Genomic DNA, 24,606 nt, shown 5'->3' with positions numbered 1-24,606 from the left:
AAAGTTCACTTGGTTTCTGCAGTTTGAAATAACTTGGAGAAGTAACACTTAAATGTCTTTTAAAGCTGTTTATGTTACCAAACAAAGTTGGAGCACCTGATGTGTATACCAATGACCTTTGACGCTGGTACAACTCTGATGTTCTGAGCAACAATCTAGTAAACAGTGATTTGTGTTGTTTGTTTTGTTTGATTTCAGTTTAATATAAAAATACATATTTCTTCAAAATCAGTTTGGAAGGTGATGTTCATATTTTAACAGAAAACGATTTGAAATCAGCTGATATGACAAAACGACAAGAGAGGAAGTTTCAATAAAGGACACTTCTGCTCACGGCTGCTCTCAAAATACTGAAATAGTACTCAGATATCATCATGATACTTTTAATATTCAATGAATGACTCCACTACGGACAGAAAACATTGGAAAATTATGTCTTCCTCAAACCAAAGACACAAACTTTGAATGAGATCTCAGAAGTGACTCAATATGACTATAAAGGTTTTTCTTTCATAATAAAAAATAACAGCAAAACACAAAACAATGACTGGAAAATCTCAGTAATGAAATGACCAATTTATAATGAACTCCTCAGTGTAGAAACCGAAAGTATTCCATAAGTCCTTCAATGTTCTAAATATTTAAGAAATAATATTAATATTAAGAAATATCTCTCCTAGTTTTTAAGGTTAAATAAAACAGGGCCTACATAGAGAATCCAGTTTAGCCAACAATTAACAGTATTAGAAGTATGTGTGTCGTATGATATTTAAATAGAAGCTGAAGAGTCCAGTATAATCAGGGATCGCCTTCAATGGATACAAATCCTTCATGATAACCCGGATAGGATGCAAAAACGTCATCCTCCAGCTCCAAGGTTGGTGGGCCGATGGCCAGTCTGTCCCTGCCCATCTGCAGACATGTCCTCGGTGTGTGAGCACCTCAACCATCGGCCACCATCTTCTCCGTGCGAATGTGTGGGAGACGGAGAGAATGTGACCGCTCATGTAAATCCGGGACTGCTGAGACGATGCAAATGTGCTTCTTGAAGTTCATTTTTTACCGTTTGCAACAGCGGTCATCTGACAGCTCTCAGTCTGTTATTGATTCTCTCGGCTCCAGCTCTGGTCTGGACCAACACCTGAGAGGAGAGTTTGTTTCTTCAGCTGGTGAGTAGGTGTGTGTTCACCAGCTCGCTGTCGGTTTCCTGTCTGCTGCTCAGTGCACTGTGGGTTTTTTTGCAGATTTATTGTCACAAAAATGTGCTTGCTGAGGCTGCGCTCTGTGCTGATGAGAACAATGAAAGCAGAATAGTGAATTTGTGGGCCAGAAAACCAAATTGAGCTGAAAGATATTAAAATGCTCTGTGGAGCTGAAGGGGAACCGGAGGCTCGGTTTTTATTTCTCTGCGGATTCATCACTATCAGCACAACCTCTCACATACACTCTGTCATTTGACCCAATGTTAATATTAAAATATTGATTATCTCAGCTTTAAAATTCAGGGAAAATAAGAGCCACCGTTAAATATTGACATTCACTGCTGACTTAAAGCATCTGTTGACTTTTTCATATTGACTCAGAAGCATAATTTGTCACAGCAGTTTCTGCTGCCTAAAACCAAGACATCTGAACTGTGGAAAATAGATGCAATGTAAGCCAAAAAAACTAAACAAGATCATCAAAAAGCACCTCCGTTTATTGAATAAAACTTGGCTGTGTGTGTAGCTTCACAGCTCAGATTTATCTTCCTCTCTCTTCCATGCAGGACACGAGAAAACCGAGGCGCCTTGCTATGACTGAAAAGAGAACGACTCCCAGACTGACCTTTGTGGTGTTCATTTACATGCTCTGTACACCCAAACATGTCTCCTCGACGCCCTTCCTCACTCTGCTGTACGTCACACTTATGGCTTGAAAGAATACTATGATTTATCACCACCGAAGAAGAGCCGAGCGCCGGCCTGCTTCCTCCACATCACAGTTGCCCAAGAAAATTAGATGTTTGCTGTGTTTTGTAGGAGATAGGTTACTCCTCTCCACTGCCTCCGACTTTCTCCCCCCTCCGCTCGCCAAGGCCACCCTCACATCACGGCTTCTTCCTGCCATTTTCTCACGCAGTTTCTCTGCACGACCGCCGTTTACCGGACTGGATGCTCACTGTTGCAGCTGTTCTTCTTCTATTTTTTTAAGAAATGAGAAACACCGCCCTTTCAGAGTTGCCCACACTGCTGAGCCAGCCCGGGTGTTACATGACAGAAAGTTGGGCTTTTATAATTCTTTATCTAACACGACCTTCCACCGTCTCCTTCTTTCCGCCCACTCCTCTTCTCCCAGTCGGCTCCCTCAGCCTCTGTCTCTCCCGCTCGCTCGTGCCCGTCCCCTGGGCAGCTCCCTCGCTCCGTGGCGGGCGCGAGCTCTGCATGGCCGCCCTGCCAGTGTGTATTTTAAGACAACCAGCATGTTTCTCCATGGGTACAGAGGCTAGGTATGACTCACAAATCAGATATTTGACCAGGAGAGCCGCACAGTAGAGTAAAGCCGAGGCGTGGGAGGCAAGTGTGGATAGCTCACAAAGGGAACCCGACCGACCTCCATCTTTCCATCTGGTAAACAGACTGCTATTTCAACTCGACTGGTGTTTCAAAGAAATTATAATTTCCTATCACCAAATAAAGCTGGAACCCTCATCAATCCGGAGCGCGCGCCCAGGACGGGCCGCACGTCGGCGCGGCGTCGCGCGAAGGTTACAAGCAGACTTAAAGATTCTTCCTTTCCAGCCGGCTTGTCAGCGGAGCGTTCACGCTGTCACTCAGGAGAGTTATTTTGTACAGTTACAGTGTCTCTTCAAGTCGTTCCATGAAGCTTTTTGACTTGGGATTCACATCGAGCAAAGCCCCGCAGAGAACAATGAGGCTCAGAACAACAGCCTTGATCACGGCGGCTGTGCCGTGCGCACCCTTCAGGTGCGACACAAGCTCCACTCGCAGTAAGAATAAAACATAGCCTGCAGGTTTATGACTAAGAGTTATCAAACGCATTCTTTTAAATCCACAGGATCTCACATTACAGTCGGCTGTATTGATTTTTCCCGACTGCAAAGTGCGCTGGACTTGTTTTCTCCACTGTGTTCTTCGCGGCCCGCCCGATAACTTTATTTATTTATTTATTTATTTATTTTCTCCTCTGGAAGATTATGAAAATTCAATACAGAAATTTACATGCCCGAGGTGAGAATGAAAACAAGGGTATCCCTTCATGAAAAACATCTGAGGCGCTTGGGATGTGGGAATTGTCGATCTGCGCTCTGCTCCTCAGCTGTGTCCAATCCTCGCCGCGCTGACATATTACCCACCAAACAGCGAGTATGGATGCGTGTTTTCTCCACCTCCACCTGGAGCGAGCCCGGTCTGACACGTGCATTGTCAGTCGTGCACCTGCAGCTCTCTGACCTGCATCCCAATGACTCTCTTTCTCTCCCTCTCTCTGCTATCTCGCCTCTCTCCAGACTCGACGGAGCATCATCACCAGGACCATTTCTCCCTTAATAGTGCAGACAATGCTGTTGAGCCTCCTCGATCTTATCTTTCCTGTCTGTTCCTCACAAAGAATTCCTTTGCAAGGCCTTGTAATTACAGACAGATCATGGCAGTGGAAAATATCACAGATAGATTTTTTCCGGTAGTGTGTCTGAGCCTGTACTTGATGCCATGCACTTGAGACATATGTTCCAGTTTAGATCCAGAAGAGAAGATTTTAATAGGCATCGCCTGCAGTGCTGCCTTGAACCATCTCCTGGAGTTGAGATTATAGTATCTTATCAGCAGCACCTTCATTCAGAACACGAACCAAATCCGCCGTCGGTTTCAGGGAATTTACTTATGCGAGCCGGAGAGACGAGCGCAGCTTCTCACAAAAGTCTCTCACACGTGTTTAAGGGGCTCAAACGGATGTAATACCGGCTGCTTTGTTTTCGCAGATTATTCTGTGCATTGTGGAGCTGCAGCGTTGTGCTGCACGAAGCGCGCGCTGATAAATGCATGCGGTGGTGGTGTGTGGAGTAATTTACCCAGAGCCGATACTGTTGTGTTTCAGGAAATAGGCAGAATTGGCTGCTTAAACTGCCACTCACCCAAAAAGATATTTGCACCCATCGACCAGGGGCTTCACACAACAACAGTGAACGTTAAAATCTATGAAAAGGCAATAAAAACGAATAAACCCAAGAAACGCAGTCAAAATGAAATGGAAAGCAAATGAAGGAACAGTCGAGCAAACAAATACAGACGCAGATAAAAAAAAAGTTGAAAATATGTATGCATAAAACTAAAAAGTGAACAAAATCCCCAAACATCTAAGCATAAATCTGATAATAAAAATGATTTAAAGGACAACAGTGAGTTTGGTATTCAAGGGGCAGCGTTTTGCTGTTGACTGAGGGACTTTATCGCCCCGTGTTTAGTTGCACATGAAGACCTTCCACCCAGACTCCATGTACAAATCTCACCGCTATCGCAGAGGCCGGCTGACTCCAACGCTCCTCTCCACATTAACCATCCGTCACGCCGCGCGTTTGATTGGAGGACCTGTTGGTGCGGGTACACAGCCGCTGCCTGGGAGGCTCCCGCTCAGGTCAATAAAGCCCCCCTTCTCTCCAGCAGTCTCCGGGTCATAATGGCAGAACCCCAGTCACCTTTCCTCTCCTGTCTAGACGGGAGACAGTCAGAACAGCCCGAGGAGCTCAGGTTGCGTGTGACTCATGAGGAAATAAAAATTCTGCTGGGAGTCAGGCCGCGGCTATCCGCAGCTATATGCTTTCAGTGTGACTGAGATGTCAATAAGAGATTATCCTTGAGTCCTGTGAGGCACTCAGCCGCTGGAGTAAAGGATGCACACTCCCTAAATGGTTAAAATACACACCTGCTGAATTTTTAATGGCTCAGATGATTGAAGTGGGCAGAAAGAGAAGGGATGTCTAACATTATGAGCAAAATATGTTATATTGGAAAACTGGTTTGCCTTGATTTTTCCAGAAATACCACAAATATGTTTTTTCTCCAAAGGCTGAAACAATAAATGGTTAAATGGAAGAAAGACCTGTGGATTGATGGATGGATGGTTCAATTTTAACTTGTGACCTATCAAAACACATCTGATTTGACAAATAGTTCAATTAATGTGATCTATTTCATTATTTTCCTTTATAAAAGATGATGTGTAAACTATGTATTTCCCTTCACGTGTTACAGTTGAATAATCTCAGATTGGTTTCAGACCTCAGTTTCAGTTGAGCCATGTTTGTTTGTTTGTGCAAAAATCCAGCTCAGGGCCTAAAAAATCTCAATAAATGTCTGCAAGGACACTTTTGTGGATTCAGAGGTTGAATCGTCCTAACTTCGGTGATTCACAGACTTTTCCTCCAGCAGCACCAGAGGCTGAAATCTGAATTAAATGTTGTGGATGGATCGCCATTAAATTCTGTACGGACATTCATGGCTCCCGCAGGATGAAACGTAATGACTTTGCTGATCTCCTGACTAGAGTGCACTATCTCACGCCACCATTAGGTCAAACATTTACAATAATTTGTTCAATATTGATGACATTTCCATGAACCCCATCCTGTTCGGGCGATAGTTACACTGAGAACAGCCTCAGGACTGAGCTGTGGTGCAGTGGTTGGCGTTTCTTTCTCTGTGCACTGTGCATGCGTTGATCTTTTGCAGGTACTACATTTCCCTCTCAGAGCTCCAACCTGATTTTCCTGCTAATTAATGTTGAGTATTAACAAAGTGTTCATGAGGCTATATGCATGTAATGCGAGCGTGGAAAAAGGTTCGGACGCACATCGCATGTAGGTGCAAGGCGGTTCAAACACTCGTGTAAAAAACCGGAGAGAGGAGCCTTATTTTGTAACACCAAACCCAGAAGTGATTGAATGAATTGGTCATGTGGGCTGGTGCATGTAGTCACAGGAACAACATAATCCAGGGGAAGCACACTTCAGGGAGGAAAATCACCTCATTTGCATTCCGGCGATATATGTGCTGCGAAGAAGTAAAATCTATGAGAGGAGAGGGAGTCTGAATATCCTCCAGCTGAGAAGAGAAAGTTTTATATCTGCAACCTTTCAAACACTCACACCGAGAGGTTTTAATGACAAATGTGCCATAAAACATTCCCTCTAAACCCGTGTAAGATACTGGGGAAAGATCTGCAGGAAAGAGTGAAAAAATGTAAAATGTTACGATGTTTTATGCATTGAAGCTTTATTGTATTTATATTAATCTACCTTTTCAAGATACGTCGTTGACAGGAGTGACATCCTGGTGAGTGCATTGTGCTTGTTTTGTGATAACAGGTTTAAGAGAACGTCACTCACAGGCACACCTGATTTCATCCTACTGCTAGCTCATTAATGGACTTCAAATATGAGTCTGGGTGTGGAATCCTCCAGATGAAAGATCGGCTGAGGATTCAAACAGAGAAAATATTCCACGTTGACTGGCTTCTTGAATCTGTACGAACTAAAAATGATAATGTTCAATCATGACAGAAAAAAAAAAAGGAGGAGCACGCTTCTTTAACCTTTGAGAACATTTTGATACCGTTGCCACGATGTGCAGTAAAAGTCGAGGAAAATGTTTAAAAAAGTGAAACCGAAGCCGTCATGTGCTTGGAGTATAAACAGGCAGAGCTTTAAGTGAAGCTCATTAAATGCACGCCTGCTCTCCAGCGCCCTGCGGCGCACTCTGATGAGACTGATCTGGTGTCCACTCGTGACCTGGCGGCCCGCGGGCTGCCTGTTCTGCGCCGCGCCGCCGGTGTAGTGAATCACCAAGGGCATCTGACCTCACCGCGCTGTCAGCTACACACTGCCTCCGCTGTGGAGCCGCGACAATGGACAATCGTCCACTCAGTGAGCGCGAGAAGCTTTTTCCAGCGCTGCACTGTGAATGACCTGCCAGCTCTGGAAGGGCTGGACACAGTCTTTCAGACAGAGCTATTCAGTGTAAACAGACTCCCATTCTAAGCGAGATCATGATTCATCAAAGCAATGTTCCCCGGCTAATGGAGCGGGAAGATTTATGTGGAATGTGTTTCTGTGACACGCACATTTCACATGGCTTCCACTCGCAGTGAGACAAAGCGTACCAAGGCCGCGCATTGACACGAAGTTCGGAGCCAAAATCAAAGATGCACAACAGACGCCAGATCAGACAATTACCCTCAGATGAGTTAACCAGCCGAAACGGGAGCGAGCCCGCTCGAGTACAATGGAAGTGTCACACATCACCACTGAAGGGTTATCTTTATCTTCAACAGGCGCACCGAAATACCGGTGCATCTCAAGCCGGCTGATAACACTATCTGTCAAATGAGCTGCAATCACGCAAACAAAACACCTTCACCGGATATTCTGAGCAAGAGTCTGAAACCACCGGAAAAAAAAAAAAAAGCTGAAGTGTTCTCCTATGAGTTCATACGTGACTTTCACACCTCTGAAGACTGACCCTGCATCCGTCTCGCTGGAGCTGAAGCTGTGAGAACAGCAGGGTTGAAAGAAAAGGATAACATGAACTGCATATGGCCTCGACTTTAAATCGTACATATTCACCTTACAGAGCGAGAGGGAAGGGAAAACAGATCCGAGGCATGGAGGTAAACCATGTAGCACATATATGACCAACAGAGCGAGCGCTTCAGGAGATCAGTCTTTACTTATTTATGCTCTTCATATTCGGTCAAGCACACTCGCCATCATAACCGCCGTGTGGACGGTTTCCTCAAATAAAAAAGGTGTGATGTGTTTCCAACTGTGCCGAGCAACTGGAAAATTGCTTAAGCAGTTTTATTATTGCCACTCGGAAGCACACGCGCACACACACACGTTTTTTTTTTTTGTAGAGCGTTATTTGAAGTAAGTCGAACCCCAATCTGTGCGACCTCAGCTTTGAAACCAATCTCCAGTTTTTAGCAAATTAAAAACTGTTTTGGTTCACAGGATTTCAAAGTCCACAAGTGCTCTGCACGTTTCGGACCCCACAAAGAGAGTAAAGGCATAAAAACACACCCACTCGCACATATGGCTTTCTTTTGTTTGTTGTTATTGTTTTGTTTTTTTTTTCATCTGGAAAGACGCGGCGCTGACATACAGAGGTTCCCTGGAGACGCAACCCAACCTTCGCTCTAACGACCACATGTCTAACCATCGCCCACAGACCAAAAATATATCTGACCCTGAGGGGAGCTGCACACCTGCCCCCCCCTACCATAACCTGAATAATTCAAGCCAACGTGCACGAATGTCTTAAAGTCGCGAGCATCCAAATTAAACATGATGCATCTTTAATCATGATCCTCCGTAACTCACAGCAGCGTTCAGAGATCAGACACTTTAACACTGAATTCCACACAGTTTTCTTCATTAACACTTTGTGTGTTACAGGTAAAAAAAAAAAAAAAACTAAACCTATTAATCAAGGGATCTGAATTAGATTAACATTTAAATGTGAGAAGACTTTGAATGTCACAAACTGTTAGCTGAGGCTTGACAATCACTTTGGTCATGAGGATAAAAAAATTGATAGTAACAGGAAAAGAGATTTTCTAGTGGGGGTTTCGTGATAAACATACTCCTCTCCTTTGCTTTCGATGGATTGCAGTTACAATTACTGGAGCTAATAGAGGTCTGACTCACTTTGGCTTCAGGCTTTTGTTGACCCACTAGGACTTGAGGCAACACATGACTCTATAATAGGAGGCAGCATTTTTTTTTTTTTTTTTGCTTTCCTGTTTCAAGGTGGATGCAACATGATTTCACCTTTTAATGGTTTAAGCATCTCAGCAATGCTAAAAATATACAGTGGACACTGTTGGTGTTGTTGTTGTTGCTCCGAAGAAATAAAGAAGGAAATGCTAATGAACATTGTTTTTGTCCCCCAATGCTTTGTTACTTACTGAGGACATTAAAACATTTAAATGATGGCGTCATAAAAAGGCAGTCCCATCCGGCTCCAGGGGGAGAATTGTGTTTATCTTAAAGCTGCAACTCCTCATCGATTACTTTTAAAACTAACTGCAGCAGTAAAAGTGGATTTCATTTGGCAAACACTTTTATCCACTGCATTGCACATCGAGCCTGCGACCTACTGGACTCCAGTCAGACTCTCTGACCATTGATTTCACGGCAGCAGTATAATTCACTCTTTGGAGCATGCAGTTGTATTTTGAGGGATATAAACACGCCACACGTTGTGTGAGCAGCATTTCCAGTCGAGTTTTCAGACTCAGAGAAGAGAAAAAAAAAAAAAAAAAACTGCAAATTCATCACTGTGCTGTGTCCGTCTACAGTCACATGTTTGGACGTTAATGTCCCAAATCGAGCTGATGTCAGTTTACTGTTTGTCATTTAAATGGCTCCACGGTGGTGTAGTGGTTATTACGCTCACCTCATAGCAAGATGGTCTCCAGTTTGAGACTTGGCTGGCTTTCAGGACATTTTGGTGTTTGCATGCTCTCCATTCGTCTCCATCTCTTTCCAAAAACAAGAGCTTACATGCTGACTCTATGTCCATGAGCACGTGCGTGTGTTTGTTGTTCAGTGTGCGTCCGGCTTTTGTACATCGTCAACTGAGGCTTAAATTGGATGAAGCCGAATAAATGGATAAATGAATGAGCCTTCGCTCGTTCATGATATGATTGTGTGTAGAGCAACAAATGTCCACAGTGAATGCTGAAAGATTAGTGTCGTAAATGAACAATGTCGACTTGGCAGCGCAGCACAGTGTAGGCGTGTGCATGTTGACAGACGTGCACAAGGGGGCGGGTGTAGGTTTGCATGTGACAATATGTGCATGTGCAAAACATAATATTGTATGCAATCATCAGACCTGTAATGATATTTCCTCTTGATTGCGAGTCTATGGCGGCATAAATTAGACTGTGCAAGGCCACGCCAGTGCTGGTAATTACAGGGAAACGCTGTGACTGACGCGCTCATTTCCTTGCAAGGCCGTCCCATGTTACCTCAGCCCTCACTACTACATACAACACCTTCACAAAGGCTTAACCCTGAAAACAGAAACAACCCAATTATTTCATTTGTACGAGCCTCTCAGCAATAGCAACCTTGAAGCGAAAAATATCGTTCAAGCCGTTCAATATTACACACACTTTTTAATTGTGCCCACTGGCAGCGAGGCAGCAAGAAACGTGCCGGACGGCATGACGCAACGCACAGGTAATTCTTGATTGGCAAAACTACATTTACAGGAGAATACCATATCTGATTGGCCTTCAACTTACAGGTAGCGAGGCCACAACGGCTGGACACGATCTATTAATACACACCCGGCGATTGATCCTCCTGTTCTCATTAAGAGCAGGACGCGAGCGCTTCCATACTGATAATGGCAGTTAAAAAACATTATATTGTGCCGTCAATAGCTTTTGTCCGGCAGTCAATTGTGGTTTTAAGCGCACCCGTTTGAGCAGGAAAGAGCTTCCCTCATTTGCAAAATGTCAGCGGTGATTGAGGTCTTCCCCCAAATCAATGTAACTGTCACACGCTTGCCGTTTCAGAGCGCTCCAGCAATCCCACCGGATTTGCATGTGAAAACAGTAATCCTGTCAGCTGATTCTTCATGTATGCTCTGAGTGAGGCTCAGAATACTTTTCAAGCTCAAAAGAACACGCACACACACAAACGCACAGAATCACACACACATCAAGTGCCACAACCAGCCCCAGATATAAAATCAGAGATAAAAAAAAATAAAAAAGTCTCCCTAAACATTATCTCCAGGGAAATATAGATAAAATGAAATTGAAGCTAATGAAAGACTGAAGTCCCGCTCTTTCACTCTCACATGTAAAATCAACAGGTATTTTAGCTTTAGCTACACTAGACCCAGGCTGCACTCTAATAATTTAGTCTCCTTGTAAAGGTCCACGCTGTGCAGGCTGATATAATGGTTGTATATTACTGCCCGTTGTTTGAGAACGTTGCGATGCGCCCCGAGGCTCCTCTGTAATAACACAGCTGAAGGACAAGGAATGAATCCCGATGACAGTTTATTATGTATACTGTGAGAGCGAACACACAGTGGCCTCCCGACCTCTCCCGGATACAAACAGCAAAAAAGCACACAGGTGCTCTCAAACACAGGTGTCCAATTATTTATAGATTGTTTTTTTCTTTTTTTTTTTTGTTGCTCGGTGAGGATATTTCAGCTTGATTTAGTCAAGTTTTTAAGCGTCCACTGTCACAGGGCGTCGAGCAAATTCACGGCTGCTGTTATTATTATTTCTAACAGCGCTGCGCCGTAGTCAATTTGCACCGATTGCTCATTTTATGCTACTTTATAGTTCAACTTTATTGTGTTACACAAAGAAAATTTACCTTGCTGTATTTATTCCACAGCTGGAGTTACCATTTACATAAATAATGTGAGATAATAAAACATATAATCAGCCTATTACACATAAACAAATTGAGTCCATTAAGTAGTTAAAATTGGTTTCGGACCAAACTGAGCAGATATTTAATATTTGACACGTGAACGTACCGTATAGTGATAACTTAATTAGAATAATTATCTTTAGCCATGTACTTATCATGAATAAATAATCATGTAAACAAAAAGACTAACACTTTGATGAATTATGTGTGTTTTCCTTATAGTGGGGTTGCTGTTAAACAGACTACGGTTTGCTGTTGAAAAGCCAGTTGGGAGAAATCGGACCCCAGCGTACACGCAGGGGAGAACATGCAAACCGCTGCGCAACCACAACACAGAGAATACGAATAACCGGAAAATACAGACCAAGTGAAAGAAATTCTGACTGCTTTAAACAATTCTCATAACGGCTCTCAATCAAAATTATTTCCACAAAGAAACCACAAAAAAAACTCACTGCATGACTTGACATCGGCGAGGGAACTCGAGATAACACAAACGCTGGAGCAGAAGGGCCGCGGTGCCTCCTCCTCCCCTCCTCTGCAGCTCCAGCAGCCGTGTGGCGTGTCTCTGTCTATTTCTTGCAGCTCTTCGGTGGCATGCCTACATTTGAGTTCTCACATGGGCATGCAGTCTGAGCACAGCCTCGTGCCACCAGCCTCCAGGGACGGCGAGCGACAGCCATGTGAGCCCAGCACCTCCTGTCCCTTTTTAAGTTTTAAAGCACGCCGCGCACAAAGTGTATTATACTTTAAGGATACTGTTGCATTAGCTTTTCGGCATAAATGAGAGCGAAGCGTGAAATGGAGCCTGTGAAAACGAGCAAAAAGCCAAATGCAGCAACAGTGTCGGTGCGACCGGCTGCCGGTTGAGCCTCCTTTTTGTCCAGTAAAGAGACGACAATAAACTTTAATGACATCTGCCTTCATCAGTTCAGCGAAAACAACCCTTTACGATCAGAGACAGGAGGACGGGTTCCCACCATATGCTTTTCTGTCCGTGCTGGCAGACAGACCCATTTCAGGACATTGTGTCAACTGGTTGCTGGGATCTAATCTGGATCCGGGTCAACAGATTTGGTTCAAGATAAAACATTTTAGCAGTTTAAAAGATTATTCTCACATTCTCTTGGCACCTAAACTGACACATTTTTTCTTCTTCTTCTTCTTCTGCTTGGACCACCATCTTTTCCAGTATTTAGGAATGATGAATATGGTTGTGACAAGGTTGCGACTCAGCTGCTAGAGCAAGTCATCTTCCAATCCCAAGATCAGCGGCTTCCATCCCCCATCTCCCCCGGTTCATATGTTACAGTGTCCTTGAGCAAGACCCTGAACCCGGAGTTTGCCCCGATGGAGGTCGAGCACGCGCGCGCGCGCGTGCATGCGTGTGTGTATGTGTGTGTGAGTGTGTGTACGAATGCATGAATCAAAGTGCTTTGAGGCTTCTAAAGTGGTGAAAATGCTCTGCAGAGTTGAAGTCCATTTCCCATATAAGTAACTGTATAACATAAAACAGGGGTGTGAAACACACATCACACACCACAGAAGCACGATGAGTCCCCTCAGAGAAAACTGAACAGAAAGAAGTATGAATAAAAATTTTTTATCTGCTAACTTTTGAATTATTTTTTCAAATGAATGCCAGTAAATAAGGTCTTGTCTCTTCGTTTTTAAATTAACTTGTTTGATGCACGGCAGCAACACCCAGTAGCTCCTCGCTGACTGTCAGGCATTCCTTACAACAATGCATAAAAGCACAGCATTAACTATATTATGTGTTTTGGATCCTTTTAATAAACTTCCTCTAGATATTTCTGGGAATATACAGTTTTTTGCTTCAGAACTTTTATATTTTATTTAAGCTTTTATGAGCCGCAAAATTGTCTGTGTTGGGCTGGATTTGACTTATAGCTAATGTAAAAGATTTGGGATGAAGGCTCTGAGCTTGGGCAGATAAAAACACAAAACACAGCCGTGATATTTCATGCACACAGATGGTAAAATAATACACACTATGGGGATCACTATTGATTCGGAGTTTGCCTTCATGTGGAGTATCTGAAAGGAGTTTATGCTTCCAGGAAATGCACAATATGACTTACTCTGTCTGAAAATGTTTGCTTTGCTCTCATTTTTACCTTCAGCTACTGTTATTTTGCCCTATTCAGATTTATTTGCTGTAACATTCCAACGTTCCAATTCAACTTAAGTTGCAGTTATTTTTTTTAATTTTCATTTTTGTAACCTCACTTAATCAATCCTAACACTTGAAACCTTCCTGAAGTATTTTTTTAATTACATATATTTTCTTCTCACACATTCAATAGATGCTGAATCATTGTTTTTACTGCTGCAGTGGTGTTTTTTTCTTAATGATTACATGTTAACATGGTTAAAACCTGCTTCCAGTGCTGTGAAGCTGCTTCCACTTTAAACTATATAATATGAACTTGTAGGCCTCATAACAAATGCTTTATGACACGCTATATAAGATGCACTTCAAGCAGATGTAATGACAATTTTAGCTGCTTATTACAGTCATTTATTCTCTTTTTATGTACCAGCCGATACGTATAGGTGACCGTAGGAAGACTTTGATGAACACATTAATAAATTTTGCAGCGTACCTTGATTTTAAAGTGCTATAAACAATATATTAAAGATTTGTGCGCTGCTTATGAATAGTAAATACTTAGAGAAGTGTCTTTCTCTCGCTACCTCCGCTTTGCAGCTATTTCCTTAAAATGGAGCATCCTTTATGTGATGAGAGGGAATTCTCCCTGACAAGTAAATCCACGGCATTAGTCTTAAGTGCAATATAATTTCGAAGGTGCCATGTGATTTTAGGGCTGGATGGGGGGAAAAGTGTTGAGAAAGCGATAAAACAGAGAACAAAGCACTGAATCCAGGCCTGAGAGGAACCACAACACACGCCTTCCTTTTGAAGCGGCAGACACTTTCACAGGCAGCACCGAAGGCAGCCTTTTAACAAATTCACTTAACTCATTTACCAGGATTTGAGGAACCGCGAGACAAGTGCCGCGCAAAAACAGATCATATTTAAAAGGCAAATTTCTTATTGATCTCTGCAGACATTTTGAGCCCATATGAGTTTTCTGAACCAGAAACAGGCTTAGATGTTATTTAGTCAAACGGCGCATAAGTCCACCATGGCTGTTAAGACTTTGTGACTCAGACTCTGCAGAGCGCCGCGTGGATCACAGAGCCCAACATCACAAGTCCCAGATCGCAGATCACATCTAACAGATCCCAGGTATAAGACCACAGATCACAGGCACCAGATCCCAGATCAGGGCATTAAAACAAATTAAAGTGCCGTCCTAAAGCCTCGACGCCATTCTGAGTCGTTCTCTGCTGACGTCGCGAGGACTTTTCTTTCCTTTTCGTCGGGATGAGTGAGAGACCGACCAGAAGAGAGCTCCTCATGCTTCTCCACTCATCTTTGTAAGAGGATCGGACGTAATGGGGTTTCCTCTTCCATGGCTCCTTCTGCTCACTAGATAAACTGGAGAAAAACTTCCAGCAAAGTCTGGGAGTTCTATTCTTGTCACATTTTACAGTCATGCCGGCAATGAGTTTGGACAGAGACGCGGGTGTGACCTGACCTCGACACGAGCTTTAAAGCAGGTGCCCTCCCACCACCGCCACCATTAATAAGGCTGATAAAATAAAGGTAACAACCCCACCGGGAGAGTCGCCCTGCGCAAACTGTGGAGCAGACAACCCGTACATGTGTTGAGGTGAACGATAACGCCTCATTAAAGGCCGCAGAATCAACATTCGCCACTTATAAATTGCGTCACGATGCAATAACAACCCCGCAGAGTGACTGAGAACAAATAATGAAGGGGACAAGCATGCGTTAGCCGTGTTTACATTGAGAAACATTTATGCGTATAGCAAACTATTATGTCAGGAAATAATAAAGTGCGCCATCGCTCCCGGCCCGAGGGAATAACAGAGACAGGCGTGCGTGGCTTCTTAAATTCTCTCCGTGGCAGGCAGCTGACCTAACGGCCTCGTGTCAGCAGCAATGACGACGCGTCTAACGCAGGGATATTTTATTCATTCTATTAATATTGCATCAGTAGCTCACGCTATGTCGTGTTTGTGTGTCTGAATATACTATACCTGCTCCACTGAACAGCTCTCCCTCCAAACACTGTTTCTTCCAAACGGGACAAAGAAGAAGAAGAAAAAAAAGGTGGAGATTTAAGAAAACCAGACTGTTCGGCAACATTCCTGTGTGTGGTTATCACTTTCACTCCTGCCTTTACAGCAGTTTGACATCTTTTCCTCAAGTACAGCTCAGCCTCTGAAAGCAGCTCCACGTTCTTCTTGTAAACACCGCAGTGCGAGCGCGGAAATCCAGCGAAAATCCAACTTTAACATGAAAATCTATGCGGAGTGTCGCTCAGCAGAGGCAGCAGCTCTCCATCCCCAGCCGCTGCCACTCAAATAAATAATTTCAGGTGGCTGCAATCACCGGCGCCGCACGTCATCGCCTGACATTTTACAAACATGAGAGGCCGGGTCCCTGTCTTTTAATTGATCCAGCCCTGCTCACTTCTCCCGGAGGTCAATGTCTTCGAACCCCGACCAGGGAAATGGCAAGACTCAACGATCTCCAGCCAATTTGAAAGAGCCGGTAGGATTGACCTATCCTTAAGTAAGTATTGATCGTTTGTATAACCGCATGCTAAAAGAACAGAGGCAATAAACAGGATCGTGTTGTGCGGCCGGTCACGAGTGCAAGAATGGAGGAGAGGGAAGAAAAAAAAGAAAAAGGTGTATCATTCTCAACTTGTGGAACGCTATTGTTAGCCCCACGGTGACGTTAACGCCCACAGCTGATGCTAGCAACCCTGCCCACGTTATTTCCCATCCCACAAGCATTTTGTCTCAGCGTGTGAGTAAATTTCACGCTGCCAATTCTGGTCTGAACCGGCCATAAGTCAGCATGTGATTACATGGCTGGAATAAAAACCAGCAGGGCTCTCATTCAAGGACCAGAGGAGACGCTCCCTCTACAATAGATAATATATTCAGTATGTTCACACGAGGGGGGGAAAAAATGAAAGAAAAAAGTGCTCCATAATCATTTCAAGTTCCACGATTCTCTCTGCATATGTTGCTATTAATGATCTTGTTGAACGCTGAAATTAGAAACAAAAAAATGCATACACACTATATAAGAACTGTTTCATTAAAAGTGCTGCATTAACAAATTCACTCACTCCCTGATGCATTTTTTTGTGTATTTAGCTTGTTTTATTTCCCCCCCATTGTTTCCATGTGTGACAGAAACTCACTGTTCAGATCGTGAACTGTATGACTTGTGCTTCACGACAAACTCTACATAATTGTGTTTGTGTAAGTGATGACTCACTAACACTTTACAGTCTGCTGGGCAATTTACATTATTTCTGAAGGATGGTATTATAGTAAGAATAAATTAGAACGGCGTTATGAAAGTGTCTGAGCAGTCACTCCTCTTCTGAGGCCTTTTGTGTTGAACAAAAAAGCAGTTATATGCGTTTAATTTGCACTCTGAATGAAAACAGTGAGATTAATGCAGAATGTTTACACATATGGCACATTTCACCCGTGACGTTTTTCTCTGTGTCAGAGGATTCTGCACGTGCACACAACAGGTGACTGAATGATTGGACGCGCTCTCCTCACAAGGAGCGAATCCATGATGAAATTCACGGTTGACTCCTGACGTGTCCAAGCGGCTCATTTATAAATACGACCGTGTCTTCCACGCAGATTTACATTACCATCCGCCGCAAAGCTCTTCTGAATGTTTGAAATGACTCCTACACTCAATAAACAATGAAAAGGTGCCGAGAGGGCGTGAGATCAAACTTTAATTCCCCCTGGACTCAAAAAATGTGCTTCTCTCCTTGTTCCTCCGGTCGAGTGTTTGAGCTTCGCTGTGCAGAGTTTAAAAGCAGGAGGCCGATTTCACATTCATCTGCTGAAAGGGAGGAACGCTGGTGCTCCCAGCCGAGTCTCGTTTTTAAGGGTCCGCGAGCGGATTCGTGAAGTCACACATTGTCTGAGAGCCGATCCTCATCCAATATTCAACACACACACACACACACACACACACACACACACACACACACACACACACACACACACACACACACACACACAGAAACACACACACTGTGGGTGAACTCCACAGGAAAGGATGGGGCTTCTTGTGTCTGTCAGGTGAACTCAGGACAGGAATTACAGTTGTATTTTTTTAGTGAAAATCTATAAGCATTTATGAAATGAGGGTACATTTGTGCGAGAAAAAGAGACACGGATTATTATTCTGAGACAACCTAACATACAAATGAGAAAACGGATCGATTTCTACCCTCTGTGATAGACATATATCACCATATGTGCCCATTTCAGCACCAACATGTCATTACACCTAATGACTGGCACAGCGAAACAGTGACAGCTGTATGGGACTTTTGTCAACAATAAAGAATAAATATGTGCATTAAATTCTCAGCAGCTGCTATTTGGTTTGATTTAGACTCTGAGAAGAGTTGGTGAGATTTTGGAAAAGTTCTTAGTTTGCTGTAAAAACCAAATTTATGGTGTTGAGTTTATTTGAAAGGGATGTTGTTGTTTCATTGGACGCCAGTGTCTCAGTGTTTTATGTCATTTCTTTCTGGATTATTCCTCATTATGCCTTTCCTGCCGTTCTGCTTCTTTCAGGCAACACATTTTGTCACATCACCATTTTCACTTCTTGTTAGTTTTTTGTGTTTTATCCGCTTCTCCTGGTATCTGCAGCAGTGCAACATGTTTATATCTCGGTAATTTGTGTTGTTTTAAAAGACTAGTTTAAATCCATCATGTCTAGCTCATTAAAATTCATCTTTATAAGATGAGAGAAGTAGAGCTGTTTCATTGTTGTTTCATTTCATTTGAATAATTTATGATTCTTAAAGAAGGTGGGCATCTTCTGGCTTGTATGAGAGCATATTTAACTCCTTTACAGAGCACTAATTGAAATGGACAAAAAAAGAAGCATTCTTATACTTTTGAGACCATTTAAGAATATGCAATAGTTGGGTTTTTCCATGTAAGTTTATAAGTTCCCATAAACATGGTTTTCTGTAAATGTGATTCTCTTCACATTGGATTTCTGGAAAAAGCTTTGCAATCCTTTTGCATCATCCTCTGCATCCTTAAGTCTTCCTGTCCCATAATATACATGCTTTATTCCCACAAAACACCCTAAATACAGCATGAGTCCTTTCCATAAAGCGCATCAGTCAGGTGTACTCAGGGGGAATCAGATGTTCTGCCAAAGTTAGTGAAAAGCCAGAGGGTTCATTCAGATTTTCTTTGCTCTTGCTGTCACCTCTTGATTGAGGCTTCTTTTGCCCGCAGGTACTGACAATCACGCGCATGAGTGGCAGCTCTCGATACCGAGAAGATTCAAGATATTTTGCAACCAATATCTTCATCATCTGCAATCAGACCCTACTCTGTCCTCCGAGAAGACGCCGCTCGCCCCGACGGAGCAGAGGTTTTCAGACGAGCTACAGGATTTGGGAGTGAAAAAGGATGAATGGCCTGCCAGCAGTCCTGACCTCAACTCCATTAAACACTTTTGGGATCAGCTTGGTCGTGCTGCATGTGCCAGAGTGACCAACGCCTCCGTGTTGGCTGATCCGCAATAAATGCTGGGTGAAAAATGGGATCTATCTCACAGCAGTGTGAGAAGGCTGGAAACCACACACACACACACACACACACACACACACACACACACACACACACACACACACCGCTGAACCTCCATTTTGCTAAATGAATAAATTGTTCAATTTCCAATATGCCTCGTTTATTTATTTTTACTTTAACACAATCTACCATGTTTGACATTGGCAGAAAAGACTTCAATAATCTTTTCCTCTGCACATTCACCATTCTGCTCTTCGTTCCATAAATGCATTTGCCTAAATATATGGCAGCATTTAAAAGAAAAATAAACAGACTGTTCAATTTATATTAGAGTTATAGCCGAGGAGCAGCGCTACAACACAGACAAAACACAAATTTCCGTACTTTTGTGGGTGTTTTATGTATCGATGTATTTTTTTTGATTGTTGTTTTCTTATGAAATAATGAGTACCGAAATGTGGAGGTTGGTAAAAAAATAAGCACTTGCCAGAAGACAAAATTAAATAGGACTAAGATGAGCTTTTGATTTGTATTGACACATTGTTTTCCTAAATATCCACCATTGTTCAGTTATAATAATTACAAGCGTTCTGAAGGGCGAGTTCTTAGCACTGCCATCTTCTGTCATGAATTCAGGAGTCACACATGTAACAAGTTGAGCAGTAATGAGACAACAAAACTCACTCGGCTGCCCTGTTCAATGATATTCATAACAGAGCAAGCTTGGCCTTATTATTTGTAGTCTGGAAAAAGTTTAGAGGTGACTCAGATGCTGAACTTCAATTTGAAAAGAAGTGCAGTTTTTTTTTCCCCTTTTTTTTGGTCATCCATGTTTCAGTTACTTGTTATAAAGTTACAATGCAGTGAGTTAGGGTTCCGTGTCACAGCCTGAACAAAAGCCAATTAGCAAGTGATGGAGAGAAGAAAATACGAGCACAGAAACCACTGGTGTGGATCATTAAGTATCTGCAAGACAGTTGTGCTTTCACTCTCTCAGGAATGGTAATGGGGCTATTTGTGTGCACACATATATAAATATGTATATATATATATACATATATATGTATATATATATATATATATATATATATATATATATATATATATATATATATATATATATATATATATATATATATATATATATATATAATTATAACACATATGCTGCATACTTGTCATAGCAACTACATCTTTTATGATCACTCTGAATGTCTTCGTAGGGATGTGAGAAATTCACCCGAGCTGTTCCATGCAACTATGTACAAATGACAATCCCGTTTTGGTGTCACTTTTAGTGCTTGCTCTGTAACACACACTCGCAAACACACACACACACACGCACATGCACGCAGCCTTCATATTCCTTTGGGGTCCATCTTTACCACTGTCAGCTGAATAGATCACACGGCAAGGCTTCAATCTCCTTCAAATCAGTCACAGTGATGATTCTGTGAGAAAGGAGAGATAAAAAGCCGACCGGAGCCTGTCAGGGCTATGAGAGCAGAGGACGTCAATGCCTCACTTAGACAGCTAGTCTGAGGGGGCCGCTTCCCCAGACAGGGGGACAAGACGGAGTTCACCTGCATTCAATACCAAGTTTTGCCTCGCCTTGTGGGAGAGGAGAGGCGACGGAGAATACCGGGCTCCACTCCCTGATGTAAATGTCATCTGGATAAAAATCAATTTATGATTCATTCGAGAGGCGCAAACGTAGAAATGGACAAAGTCCCCTGCTCTGTCTCCTCCTCCTCCTCCTCCTCCGGCTCATAAGCGGAGGGTAACGACTGGATGCTTCATCACAAAAATCGCACCACATCATGGCTCCCGATAACAATTCCAAAAGTTTGGGCTGATTGATTTTTTTCCTCCTGTGGCATTGTTGCTTCTCATTTCCAACACAGCATGAGAGGCACTGAAATAAAAACATCTTAGCAGCAAATCGGCCTCACCATGGCAACAGTATTGATCAACTCTCCTGGGCCCTCAGAAAAATCTATCCCTGGTGTCAATTTCCCAGCATTAACAGTTCAGCTGCTCCTCATGTCTTCGATAGACAGTCATGATATTTAGAATCTGGGAATAACTGTTATAATCGTTATTTTGCTTCCCTGATGAGTCATTTATCACAGGGGAGAGACACCAAATGACCTGATGATATTCACTGAGAACAATGTGGGAAGTAGGCCAGGAGGACAGCTCAGGGAGAGGTCAGTGTCTGCAGGCTTCAAGTGTAATGATTCAACGTCAATGACCATTGAATTCCTTCACTATGGAGCATATCCAATAATAGGCTATGACAAGAAGTTAAACACTCTGCCCCAAAGCCCTTGAATGTCTATTCATTTTCACTTGAGGAAAGGAAAAGTCGGATTCCTCTCTTTAATTATGTTCAGCCAGGTGTTCTCTTTTAAGCGTTTGACTGGAACAGTTTGAAAGTTGACAGACTGCAGCTGAAAACAACCTCAGAAACTTGTAATTGCCGCAAAACAGCAACCAAATGTTGTCTGACTAATGGAGGTGAATAGGCTGGGAGCTCCGGATTCTGATACGTATTGATCAAACACTATCATGTGGCCTCACATTTAATTTGGTAATTTTACTATCAGTAATACCACCGCCACATCTTTCGCTGAAAACCTTGAGTGTGCCGGGGGGCAAATACGCTCAAATGAAGACTGAATTTATCTCCTCTCAGGTGTGTAGATTTGAAAGTGGTGATTAATTCTATCTCTCCACACTTTGGGGGAAAAATGAGAGGGAATTCAGAGTGATGGACAGAGCCGCATGACAACTGCTGTCAATCCACAGATTCCTCAAGCTTGATTACGCCTGAGCTCCGGCGCCACATCGCACATGGACTACACCTACACTCTGACAGCTTGACACGTACAGACATGCTGGTACAGCTGGTGCGAGGAGGAGAGAATAAAGAGAATTTGGGGGCTAATCTCGCCTTCCTTAAACCTCCTAAATTTCGCCAGTGCACACATGGTAATGTTACACAGCTTGCATGAAAAAGAGGAGGCCTTAGAAGGCTTGCATTCTGCAACAAAATAATGAGTGTAGTGAGGATGCTTCAAAGCATAACTGGAGGGTTTTACCAACTTGGATTAATGAAAATTTAATATGTTAACTCAGCCTACAAAGAGTGGATAGGAACCAAAGCCAGGCTGAAGGTTGTGGTGGGGACCAATCAGTATAACTGTCGAGCCAATGGAGCCACAAAACCCCAGAGCATAACTGTTGTAAAAAAAAAAAAAAAAAAAAAAAATGAATAAATAAACAATTGTGCGGTGTGTGAGTGTTACTGAGTGCAAAGAAAAGGAAGAGGATGAAGAGGGGGAAGGCTAAAAGCTTGTTAAGTACTTTGATGGTCTTGCAGTTGCAGTTAAACAGCTACTTACAGCCAGAACCACGGTTTGTCTAATTGAACTGAAACAGAACACTAATGACAAGACAGTGACTTACAAGCAAACCACAAATCATTATCAGCAACGCAGTGCAGCTCGGGTTCTCCTCCGCTGTCCTCACACGACAGGACGCTGTGCAGAAAACTGCTCATTTACGAAAACATTCACGCAGTGTTTCAAGTCATTAGATATTTTGCTATGGAGATGTGTTTTAAATAATTAATCTGCTGTATTGGTGCCCTGTGCTGTCTATTGCACTGCACCACCAGCAGTGGGCCAACAGTATCAGTTGACTCACAGCCAGCACGACCAGAAAAGTGTTCCTATAACCCCAAGTTAGCACATTTCGAAATAAGGAGTGCAAATTGATTTGATTTACTTGCAGTCATGAGGCTCGATTAGGTTACAAAGAGTTCGAAACAAGCTGATTTTGCAGAGGGGGCCCCCCTGTAGATCAAGGCGAGCCAACTGGACCATAACTCAAGGCTTTCAGGTTCAAAACAATTCATGAAAAACGCCCGCAGTTCGACCATACAAGAGGCTCATATAATCATGTGCAATCACATGGAACAGGCCTGTTATTCTCAGGAGGGGGCTGTTGGGTTTGGGTGTGATTGTGTCAGGCTGTCAGTGCCCACTCATCCAGACTCCGGAGTGAGACTGGAACAGACGGGAGCTGTTCTTTCAGCACCACCGGGGACAAGCAACAGCACACTGAGCTGTCTCATCCACATAGTGTAGTGGATTGGAAAAAAAAAAAAAAAACAAAAAACAAAAACACCAAAACTCATTTCATCTTTCTTTTATGCTGCGTGACTTAAGATGGAGAGAAGTCTGAGTGAGCAGAGGGGGAAACACGCCACACATGAAATCTAATTCCATCGTCTGGAAGGAGATTCATGCTGCTAATAATGAATGGGAGGCAGGTTTTTTCTCTCTCTTTTTTTTCCCTCTCTTCTTTTTTTTTCCCTCCCTCTCCTCATTACTTTTGCAGCCCCTTGCGCCTGCTTCCTGACACTGGGTGGGTAGCAATGAGGAGGCGCAACACTTTCCCTCTTCCCTCAGGCAGATTGCTGGCTCTTACGGGAGCTTTGACGAGCTGCAGGTAAAAAACACAAGAGACACGGTCGTGCCGATTTCGAAAGGCACAAACTCACGCGCACACGACTCGAGCACTTGCCTGAAAGAGGCGTAGGATGTTGGCAACCATGATCGATACCGAACTCGCCGAGGCTCCGATGACTCCCACCACTTTTTCAGGCTTGACAAACACCGGTGGCTCCCCGTTCGTGCACCGCACGTCGGAGGTGTCCTTCGTGATCAGGGCTTGCACGAAAGTTAACGACTGCTCCAGCGCGTACGTATCCCTCGAACAAGTGTCCAGCACCCGAGCGCCTAAGGTGATGTTGGGCAAGAGTTGCTCGTCCTGGTTGATCTGGTCCAGCGCGTACATCATGGCCTCGAGCCGCTGGATGCCGTTCTCCTTTTTCAGATCCCCGCACGGCGTGCCGTCGACACCTCTGGCGTGCACCGGGAAGAGTCCGCCGAGGGTCAGGTGTCCCTCTGTCCGTATTGAATGGGGCGCATACGTCTCCTGGGGCAGCGCGAAATCTACCACAGTCCTCATGAGCCAGAGCAGCCTCCACGCAGAGCTCAGCTTTACGCGCACACCGGGACGAGCCATGGTCAAGTTTCAAGGAAGGATTGGAGCGTGCAATCCGCAGATGGCGTTACAAAAAAAAAAAAAAATTATGAACAAATAAATAAAGGAAAACAAAAAATAAAAAAGACAAAGTGAGTTTAAAACGAACCCATTCCTGTCAGCAGGGAGCAGATTCAACAAGCGGGGCTGGAGAAGCGAGACGCAGCAGAAGGATCAGGGAAACTGCGCCCATCGTTTTGCAGCCAGGAGTGAGCGGTGCAGCTTGTTGAATAGTGAAGCCCCCGACGGTAATTCAGCTCCCTGGGAAAAAAAAAGGGAGGCTACATCCATTTGTCAGA

At 43.5% G+C, this 24,606-nt stretch overlaps 1 protein-coding gene across 1 annotated transcript in view; it reads right to left on the bottom strand.

The window, feature by feature from the left end:
- grm7 (glutamate metabotropic receptor 7) overlaps positions 1-24,339 on the bottom strand; it is a 79,119-nt gene extending 54,780 nt beyond the window's left edge. The window contains exon 1 of the mRNA XM_030119514.1: positions 23,786-24,339. Within this exon, the coding sequence (XP_029975374.1) occupies positions 23,786-24,289 (504 nt within the window). The 5' untranslated portion in view covers positions 24,290-24,339. The remainder of the gene's footprint in view (positions 1-23,785) is intronic.
- Positions 24,340-24,606: the final 267 nt, after the last annotated feature.

The sequence above is a fragment of the Salarias fasciatus genome, chromosome 20 (genome assembly GCF_902148845.1).
Source record: "Salarias fasciatus chromosome 20, fSalaFa1.1, whole genome shotgun sequence".
NCBI lineage: Eukaryota > Metazoa > Chordata > Actinopteri > Blenniiformes > Blenniidae > Salarias > Salarias fasciatus.
This window is presented reverse-complemented; position numbering and strand designations above follow the sequence as displayed.